At 42.8% G+C, this 11257-nt stretch overlaps 1 protein-coding gene across 1 annotated transcript; it reads right to left on the reverse strand.

Moving 5' to 3' along the window:
* Positions 1–533: 533 nt before the first annotated feature.
* Positions 534–10871, reverse strand: LOC5513168 (solute carrier family 12 member 2). Its single transcript, XM_032382690.2, has 8 exons — positions 10415–10871; positions 6490–6781; positions 5531–5775; positions 4604–5068; positions 3956–4447; positions 3284–3448; positions 2753–2876; positions 534–2317 (listed from the first exon to the last, which is right to left on the reverse strand). The coding sequence occupies exons 1-8, from the start codon at positions 10790–10792 to the stop codon at positions 795–797; spliced, it is 3684 nt and encodes a 1227-aa protein (XP_032238581.1). The 5' UTR covers positions 10793–10871; the 3' UTR covers positions 534–794.
* Between the last annotated feature and the right edge of the window lie 386 nt (positions 10872–11257).

Genomic DNA, 11257 nt, shown 5'->3' on the forward strand with positions numbered 1-11257 from the left:
CCTCGCCAAGAATGAGAAGACCACGTGATGCGGAGTCCGAACAACCAAAAGCGATTTTTGGAGCATCGACTCTACTAAACTGGTGCGCATGCGCCGTAATGTAACGCAGGGAACCCACAAAAAAGACGATCGACTACAAAATTAGAATTGCTCTCCGCTCGCTCCGAGCAATAATCATTATTATAATTAGAAGCAATTTTAAAATACTGTAAGTGAAAATTGTTGCGGTCCTTCTATTCCTGCGTTCGTACAGTATAAAAAAAAAACCTGAAGTGAAGGATGCGCGAAAATATGCACGTTTACACTGCAACTTAAAAGGTGCATACTCTTCCATCGCGATCCACACGGTGGTCTATTTCTGCTCTCGTTTCAGGTTATTCAGATAAACTTGTATATGGAGATTGGGGCCTTGAAACATCTCGAATAACCGGCCATACCAAACGCAGCGCTAGGGGGCGGAGCTTCTACACAACCGAGATCAAAGAAGAGCACTTTTTGACGTCCTCAAGACGTCTTCCTGAGGGTGCAAGACATTGGACATATTTTTAATTTATTGATTTTTAGAAATTCGATAAGCTCTTTGCTGTTTGTTCAAACAAAAAGTGCCACAGCCATTTTTTTAAGAACAAAACGGCAACTCCTACTCGGAAACAACCAAGTCCTACTCGTACACATGCTGTAGTATTTATAATTTAATTCTATCATCATTTCTATTGAATGTCAAATGTTTTGTACAAAAAAAGTATAAACGAGTTTATCTAGCAACTGTAACCCAGAGAGTCACATGAGCCTTGTTAACAATAGAAAGTAAGCACACTCGTCTGATTCCCTCGGATCAAGAAAACCGGAGGCAAGTCGGCCGATAACACCTCGAGCCAGCTCATGTACATCAGGGGGGACATGAGAGTGGGCTTGGGGACCGGGAGGGTCATCACTATGAGGCGCGCATCCTTGGAATGTTGTCTGAGCAGCTCTCCGATACGTATTTGCCGAAGGATTCGTTTGTCTAACTGCACACCTTCATCAAGTTCTTCTTTGATCGGCAAGCGCCGGAAATCCTGTACGCTTTTGTTGGATGGCGCTTTGTCAATGCCGTGTACTACCTCGATACTCGAGAAGTCAATGCGGAACTTCTTCAGCAGGTTGGCCATGCGGATCTCATTGTTCTTAATGTTACTCGATCCCGGCGTGAAGATTCTCAACCTGCAGCCTTTCCATAGACTGTGAAGGGTTAGCAGGTAGGGAATGAGGATCGTCAGCCCGCCGTCGTCAAATAGCCACCATACGTCTACGGTGCCCTTCTGCTTGCCCTTGAAGGTGACACTACGAAGTGTTGAGGACGGCTCCGAGCTGAATCTCACCTGAGAGGTCTGCTCGTCCCCTGGGACGTGCTTGAGCGACGTGGGAGGGGTCCGCTCGTCCCCTGGGAAGTGCTTGAGCGAAGTGGGAGGGGTCTGGCTTGGCCTGTCGTTACTTAAAGTGAAACTTTGGCTTTCGTTGCCTTCGGAAGGCTCGGTCTGACTGATCGTGCTCCCATACCTGTCTCGGGTATCGATGGTGGTCAAAGACCCTATTTCCACGCGAGTACTGCTGCTAGGATAGTCCATGTCGACTGTCGGCCCAGACAGCTCGGTAGCCAAGGAGCCAACCTCTCCTTTCATACTGCTGCTGGGGAAATCCGTTTCAATCGCCAGGTGTTTGCTCTTGTTCCTTAACCGGACATCCGAATCGTCGGACACTTCGCTTTCGCAATGTGTCCCACTGGTGAACTCGAAATCAATGTCGCTTGTCATTTTGCCGCCCACACTGGCCGATTCCGACCGCCCGCTTGTCCAATCATCACCACCGCTTTTTCTCTTGTAGCTCTCGCACAGGGAGCTGTCGTCTTCTGCTTCGATCTCGGTCGGCGGCTCGGCTAGCAGGCTCGTGCTCTCGGGGGTCAGCGGTCGCTGCACGTGGAAGATGCGCACGTTGCGAGAGCGGGATTTGTCGGAACTTCCACTATCTGGGTCCATCCTAACCGACAGACTTTCTTTCCCTCGGCTCGTCTGGCTTTTGTTGTACAACTCGTCGTCGTCTTCCATCCAGTCGTCGCCATCGTCCAGGTCGTCAATGTCGAACTCTTCGCGCACGCGCAGTATAGCTACACCATAGTTGAGTTCAAAGGCGTCGTTGATGATATTCACGTATTCCTCCACTTCCGAGTGAGGCGCTCGCATCCAATTACGCTTAAAGCCGATGACCAAAGTGTTTGGTTTGAGTTTACCAAGACCTGCAGTCTGCAGCAGACTTTGAACACCATCCCGTAGAGACGCGGCTGAAAGATGATAATATATTTGTGCTGGTATTAATATTATCAAGCACACAATGAACACCAACTCGTATAGAGGCAGCTGAAAGATGATAAAATATTTGTGCTGGTATTAATATTAACAAGTACACAATGAACACCAACTCGTATAGAGGCAGCTGAAAGATGATAAAATATTTGTGCTGGTATTGTCATTCTGCAGTGGCAATATTTTTCACCGGATGCAAAGGAAATTTTTGAAAATCAAATAACACAATTTTGGGTCTTCTGAAGCAAAGGTTAAACCCTAACAATGTGTTTCAAAAGAACAACTTTCTATTCTAAATCACTTGTAAAGTCTATTTTTTTGCGGAATGTGAAAAAGGAACTACAGAATTTTGTGTATGTGCTTGACTTGCTTGGTGGTTGAGAAGAAAGCCAACTCTTTTTCGTGATCCGTACCTGAGCATACGGTGTGGAAGGCTCGGATCTTGCGCTCTCTCAACCAATCCTTCTCGGACTTCACCTGACACAGGCTACCCACGTTTACTTGACCACACACCATCAGACCCACATTCTTTGTGATCTGGCGGGAGAATGGGCAATTGGGTCAATTGACAGTGATCACATGACCTTAGTGAGACTAGAGGAATTGGTAAGAAGTCACGTGATGTACGAGATCACGTGGGTAAAGCTTGTAAAGAGTTGTTTATATGACAGAAGATTGTGTGATATTCACCTGAGACACGATATGAGTGAGGATAGGTTACAACTTGTAAGGTGTCGTGGGGTGTTGTATATATGGCAGGATATTGTGTGACATTCACCTGAGACACGATGTAGGTGAGGTTATAACTTGTAAAGTGACGTAGGGTGTTGTATATATGACAGGATATTGTGTGACATTCACCTGAGACACGACGTAGGCGAGGTTGTAACTTGTAAGGTGTTGAAGTGTGTTGTATACATGACAGGATATTGTGTGACATTCACCTGAGACACGATGTAGGTGAGGTTAGGACGTGACGAGGGTGCGCCCGTCAGGACTAAGCACTGCGGCCGGAAGTTCTTCACGTGGTCTTCAGTGTTATTCAATCGGTAGGCAAAGCGAAGGGCCTGGATGTAAGTGAACGCCTGCGCACTGGAGCCCCAATTCACCTGTCAATCAAATGATGAACGTTTCAAGTAATGGAACGAAGACAACGAAATAAGGTGAACTCTCTTGATCCGTTAGTAGAACCTGTCAATCAAATGATGAACGTTTCAAGTAATGGAACGAAGACAACGAAATAAGGTGAACTCTCTTGATCCGTTAGTAGAACCTGTCAATCAAATAATGAACGTTTCAAGTAATGGAAACGAAGACAACGAAATAAGGTTAATTCTCTTGATCCGTTAGTAGAACCTGTCAATCAAATAATGAACGTTTCAAGTAATGGAAACGAAGACAACGAAATAAGGTTAACTCTCTTGATCTGTTAGTATTTAGAACCTGATCACAAGAACATTGACACTAAGCGAACAGCAAAGATAAGGCTTCATTTCTAGCCGTTTTACGGGCTCTTACGAGTCATACACACGAGGAATCAGGTCCGTTTTGACTGAAGTATGTAAATCACAATTAAGCGTATTGTAAGCTGTTCAGGCTTTGAAGACTTCGCTTACCTCGGGTTTTTTGATATCCACGTATTTATGTAGCGAGGCAATTATAGCAATAGTCACCAGGGCGGCCCACCAGTTGATGAGGAACATGATAGCTACACATAGCAGCGCCCCTACTAGCGACACCCACATATTATAGTACCTAAACGAGGGTCGCCATCCTGGGGACCTCCCCAGAGACGCCGCAAACACCGCGTAGTTAATCAGAGCGTATGACATGAGAAAGAAGTTCGATATGACCGGAGCAATGACGTTTAGGTTGCCAACGGCAACAAATCCAACAGCGATAATGAAGGTAAGGATGTAACCACGCCTTGGCTCCTCACCAGGCCCTACGCCAATGCCGAAATACCCAATATAAGGGAAAATGTTGTCCTTGCACAGGGCCTGGAATGTCTTGGGGGCCCCGACCAGACTTGCAAGGGCTGAAGATAGAGTGGCGGCGAAAATCCCGCACGTCACCAGGGGTCCCCACGCAGACATTTTCTCCATCGCCTAAAAGGCACAACGGGTTAAAATATAAATTTTATAACATGGATATTAAAAAAGTCAACTTCACTAAGAAATACAACGCATTTTTCGTCACCGCGCACTCTTATTTAGAAGGCCTGCATACGGACGTTTGATCTCTTCACGCGTTAACATGCCTACCTGGTAATCATTGATGAGGCCGTAGAGACAGCCAGAGCCTGGGCATGATGGTGGGGTTGCCATGGTAACATTGGCAGTCGCATTAACGACGGTCTCCACAAAGCCACTCGCGTCTCTGAGGATACAAGCCCCGGCCAACCAGGCGAGGGCGATATAGACAAGGGTGCTTAATAGAATAGCCCACAATGTGCCTTTAGGGATCGCTTTTTGAGCGTCCTTGAGGTCCCCTGATATATTGACCCCTGCGAGGATCCCAGTGGCCGCCGGAAAGAACACGGCAAAGACCGAGAAGAAGTGTTCACCCGGGCGATAGTCTGGCAAGAGATTTGTGGTGAAGGTCTTGGCATTGAGCCCTACAATGCCTTGTGCTACGCTCAGCTTGTCTTGGGGCCCGATGAATGAGCCAACTATGGCGTCAACGATGGATATGAGTAGGATTCCTAGTAAAACCATCTGAGTGCGAACCTAGAACACATAAGATGCCGTGAGGAATCTGTGGAGGTAAACGTGTCACTAGAGGAATGACGTTTGCGAGCGGACCTGCCATTAGGAATCTATACCACGGGAGGGGTTAAGGAAAGCATGTAGCCGTGGGTAGTCACTGCCAGAGGGTTTGTTGCGTCCCCAGTGGTTCTTTTACGTCCCTTCGGTTCAGGTTAATGTAGTGCAGCTTGAAGAGACGGGACCTCCGGTTTAGTGTCCTTATCCGAGAAGACTGGAAACACGGGAGAATAACTTCAACTCACTTGTGACACACAAAATCGAATCAAGGCAGGAACCCGGAAAAAAATTCCCAGTTTGAGCCAGGATTCGAACCTGGGCTACAGCGGTGAGAGGCCCACGCGCTAACACACTAGGCCACCCGTGCTTCCTTCCCATTGTATAAGTGTCAAGGAAAAGAAAGAATTTATACAGCGCAGTACCTACCACCCATTCAAGGCCGATTAGAGTGACGGCCAAGAGAGCAAGGACGCTGATAACACCGATAACACGAATGTCATTCACTTCGTCGATTATCAGGGAACCATTCTCTCGCAGTATATCCCGCACGGTCTCGGCGAAGCCCACCACGTACAGAGCTACTGCTACAGCATTAGCGAGGGAGAATATGAGACCAATAGAGCCCCCGAACTCTGGGCCCAAGCTCCGAGATATCAAGTAGTATGCACCACCTGTGGGAACAGAACGAACTATCACCTTCGGCCCCAGGGGTGTCCATGAAATGGAGGTTCTATTGTATAACAGACAGAACGAACTGTCACCTTCGGCCCCAGGGGTGTCCATGAAATGGAGGTTCTATTGTATAACAGACAGAACGAACTGTCACCTTCGGCCCCAGGGGTGTCCATTAAATGGAGGTTCTATTGCAAAACAGACAGGACGAACTATCGGCCCCAGGGGTGTCCATTAAATGGAGGTTCTATTGTAAAACAGACACTTATCAAATCCAAGGGTATCGTTTTAATCAGTTAATGGCATCCTCGGAAACCCAGGGCGTCGAGGTCACAGGCGCGAGAGCGAGGCGGAGGGGGTGGGAGAGAAGAGAAAGAAGCCGCCCCTCCCCCTCCGCCGCCTCGTTCTCGCGCCTCGTTACGCTGATCGCGACGCCCTGGGTACCCGAGGATGGTTGGAGGTTCTCCTAAATAGCAGACACTTTTTTCGGTCCATATGGTGTTCGTTATACGGAGGTTCTACTATATAAAAGACACAGTTATCGAATCAAAGGACATATTTCTCGGTCCCAAGGGTGTCCCAAATATGTAGGTTTGACTATTTTGATATATCAGTCTATTTCGGACCATCGTGTATTTGGTCTTTGGTCATAAAAAAGAACAAAAGAGAGGTGCTTAATAAAAACAATATATGGAATTCCGCTCCTCACTGACCTCCTTTCACTTCTCCATTGGTGCACACTGCGGACATGGATAAGGTGGTTACCGTGGTAACAAGCGCTGATAGGATAATGATGACGGTGGACCAGATAATGCCGGACTGTCCGACGACCCACGTGAGTCTCAAGAAAAGCATCACCCCCCAGATGTTAAGGAGGCAGCGTAGCATTACGCCCTTCAACCAGCCGAACTTGGGCGCCATTTTGACCGCGTCGCCGTGTACCTTCACGTCTGTGTTGCTCCGGTGAGATTTCCCGTTCTCCAACTTTTCCGGCAGCTCTTCGTACTAAAAACACGTTAGAGTATATATATACTAGTTTGATAAATACCTCGTTTCAATTTATGTTCCTCGGTACTGAGTAAGAAGTTAAATGGCGTAGTGGTCTTATCTTACAAAAAAGACTTTACATCTGAATCTCTCGAGAACGCAAGCAAACATAAGTGGCAAAAGGCCGAACACAAACATAAGAAAATCAAGCAGTTAAAAAATGTCATGCGCTTGTGTTAGTGTGTACTTCAAGAATTTCTTACTCTTGCGTTCAACCTCAAAGCTACAGCTCGTGTATTTTACAAAGCGGTGCTACATATTTTGCCAGTGATTTTTGCGACTTTCCATGAAGCATTGTATCACCTCTATAAATAAGGTTTTAGTTGGACTCACGTAATCAATTAAATAAACATAGGTACAAAGGAGCCGACAAAGCTTTTTTTTTATTAGAATGCTCATCCCAGAATCTTTATAAACAACTTGATAAGGAAAATTTTTTTGGGCTGAATTTAAACTTCTGTCGACATTGTTGTAATAATATTTAAGGCAAAAAAACGCGATAATTACAATTATTTATTCAATGTAAGCACTCCTCAAATGCTCTCTTTGGCAACATAGATAACAAGGTCTGCTATAACTCTATCTCACGTATTTTCCCTAACCTGTAAAACAAGTCTTGTTACACGTAGAGTTTCCAAATAAAGGGTATAAATACAGTTTATCGCAATATATACTGAACGCTCGAATTTTATTTTACTTGAGAATCCGAACAGAAGATTTGAACGTCACTATCGAAAATTCGTCCGAATAGAGTACCAAATAATAAGAATGTGTCAACGGTCTCTTTTTTACAGGGAAAGTTTCGATAATGGTACAATAAGTCTTATAGGAAACACTTGATATATCTTTTGCAAAGTGACCTAAGCTTTAAAAAGTAATGGCTGATATTCTATGTGATCGTACATGAAATGTTAATTGGTATTTTTGCGGCAGCACACACCAACATCTTTAAAACCTCCTTTAAACACTTTTAGAAAAATACAATAATGTGTTTGATATAAGCTTATAAGATAGGAACTTATACATTCAATTCCTGTGTTATGTTACAAACCCGTACAAGGTACCTCCAACCATATTAAAAGCCACTACTGTACAAGTGAAAGTTATCTCACACCATGCTTCCATTAATTACCAGCCTTTATGGTTTTCACGCTGTAACGGAATGTAAATAACTAACAATAAGCACTTCATCCAGGAGACGTTACAGCTTTAGTAGCAGTATGGGCTAGACCATATTCAAAGATCTCCAGCTGCTTCCAACACTTCAAAATATAACCACAGCTGAGTGAAAAGAAACCCTTTCTGGCAATAACGGTTCGTACAATTAAATATATCAGAATAACTCCCACAAGACAGATTTTTTTTTTAGAATTAAGGTATTTTAAAAGGAGGATATACCTTGAAGGCGCGAATACCTCAGCGGATCATTTGACTTACAAGATTTGACTTACAAGTGCTGGTTCAACTCACCGATAATAATATCAGTCAGTTTTGGTCACCTTATCTTGTTTTTCTTATCAGGAAAACACTAATTTGTTTAATCAGTTCGTTTTAAAAGGCAAAGCAATTAGCTGAAGTCTCAATGGAAATGATTTTCTTAAAGATTATTTTTTGTACATGGTAACAGCAGAGAGAAAGTACATTGACTAAAAGATATCTGGAACATATTATTCTAGAAATACATGTATTAACAATGAAGCTTTAAAGTTGTCTAGGGCCTAAAGGCGATCAGAAAAAACCCCAGATCTTTACTTAAAAAGCCTCTTGCCTACAAAGGATAATATATCATCTCAATCTGATTTGCAGGTAGTCTGATAAAAATATGGATGAAGTCTACAATGTGCCCAATCACAGTTACATATTTATCAAGCTAAACTAATCAGTTATTCCTTTACCAGTATTTTACAGAAAAAAAGATGTGTTTCTTATGCAATTCAGTAGATTTTTTTTAAAAGAGGAAATATATTCAGTACAATGTCAATAAGCCCAAACTGTCGCGATCTCGTACCAGAACAATAAATACAATACACAAAAACTGGAAATCGACTCATTTCGTCTTATTAAAGACGAAAATTTGGCAGAGTCGATTTCCAGTTTTTCAGTACAATGTCAAATATAGTTAATTCATGACCAATTAGGTCCATGTGTAGCAGTAAACTTTGCACTTGTTTGTTCTATTGAAATACTATTTTGAATGTTTCCTGCTGTGATGTGCAGAAACCATAATTTGGTCAATGAAATAATAGTAAAGCTATGTGAAGCATAATTCAATCAGAGTTTTATTGACCTATCCATTCCCTTTATGAAATTAGGGCACAATTCAAGAGATTGGTATAAAAGACAACAGATCTAGTTATGTGAAATATCAATATGATAGTAAAGTCAGCCTGAACTGGGTTGCGACGAGGGATATTTCTAGACATTTATATCTTTCACAGCTGCTGTTGGCTGCAAGAAATTCTTAATCTGCACCTGGAGGGGGACTACACCCCAGTCATTTGTGACAGTTGTGACAAGGAAAGAAATGATATACAAATCAGGCCCCTACCTAGGGGGGGGGGGGGGTGCATTCGCACACCCCACAACGGCCGAAGGTCCACTTTCGGTTCCCAATGTACCTGCTATTTGTAGAGAAAACTATAAAGCATAAGCTAGATCACTCTGGTATGTAGCCAAATCCCACAATAATTGTCCTGTGAAGATACTGCAAAGGTCAAGATACCGAGGGTCAAAATTTAGCAAAATAGAGCTACATTTCTAAAGAGGAATAAGACTACTTCATCCATCTAAAACCAAAACATTGAATGGAATTAGTTGAGGAAAAATCAAATTGTAGAACAGAAATGGTATTCACCTTTTAAAGCAACCCTTCCCCCCTATCGTCATGGCGATGACGTTTAGAATCTAGCATTGATTAGAGCATTATAAATCATGTATGGTGGCAGCTGTATAAATGGGGCTAGTTGGAAACTCTGGTTTTGTCTGTTCTTCTTTGGTTAAAATTTCAGAATAATAAGCTTTCAATAATTTGCAAGTATAATTACAAAATATAATTCGGAAGATATTGAAATTGTTACTTTATTAATTATGAATATATACCCATCATTGTATCTAGTTTTGATAAAAAATAAAGGCTATCATTTATGTAAATGTATGTAAAGAATCCTGGTTCTGCAGATATGGATATAAAACTTAAACACAAACTTTACATAAAGAAAAAACAATCATTACAAGTTTTACTTGTTAAAATTGTGAAAGATATAAGCTTAAGTACTTTCAAATATATTTTAAACTTGTGTAATCTCTTTTAAGATTTATAAGTATAAATAAAAAGAGGTGGTGTTACATAATTTGCATGTACTTGTTTTTAAAAGAAAATAGAAACAAATAGAAATTCAATAAGGTCTGAATTAAATGAAGCAAGAAACCGAAGGATTGTAAGCTATATCTCGTATTAATTTCATCTACAAGATGTGTAGTTTTAGAGATGGCTTTGTCTACGTGCTCACACACTCAACTGATCTCATCCATTTAAGAGAAAACACAATCGTACAACACAACGGAAATAGCAGATCTAACTATTACTGTTACCTGTTGATCGGTGTCATCTTCAAAGCCCTTCTGTAATTCTTGTATGGTTGGCCTATACTGCTTTTGACCGGTTTGCGTGTGTTCGTTACGATAAAATACTGTCATGGGAATAGCTTCGTTCGTGGCATAACCAATCGTCCCCCCTTGGCTGTAAAGACCATCGTTATTCTCTTTGGTAGGCGAAGAACATGAAGGGTCTACCGGAGAGTGTTTCTCTTCCCTCATTTTACCGCGTACTTGCTCGACACTGAATCGTTGGCCTCCTAGATTGGCATCTCGCTGGCAGGCGCGAGTTCCACTCATGGGATTTTCATATCCAGAATTTCCGTCATCCTTTTTGACATTACTATCTGAAAGTTCATCTGAACCACTCATCATCTAGAAGAAAGCTAAATACTTAGAGGAAGTGTTCCGTGTTTCGTGTATTCGCAAAATTTCGATGGAAACACTCGGTCAGGAGGTCTGGAACTGACTGGCTTTCAGTGATCGTGACGTCATTTTTGTGGGTAGATAGCATCAAAAAATTGACATCAAAATATAATGCCCAAGTCTGTGGTGTGGGCTAATTTGGGTTGACTTTGTTCTTTTTAATATAGGTTATTTTTGCCTAAATGTAATCACGGGACCAGGTACAGCACATGCTATCTGAGGCAGCACGCAAAAGAACACGGATGGGTGGATGGGGCCGGGGGGGCAAATAATCAGCAATACATCTGATCAGGAAATCATCAGTATTTCTGATCAAATTGAATCGCCAAATAAAGCATCAGAGGATTAGTAGATGTTGGTAATGTTTCGAACCAAACGAAACTCTGAATTAACGATCTCCGACTTTCTTCTCCC

The sequence above is a fragment of the Nematostella vectensis genome, chromosome 2 (genome assembly GCF_932526225.1).
Source record: "Nematostella vectensis chromosome 2, jaNemVect1.1, whole genome shotgun sequence".
NCBI classification, from domain to species: Eukaryota; Metazoa; Cnidaria; class Anthozoa; order Actiniaria; family Edwardsiidae; genus Nematostella; species Nematostella vectensis.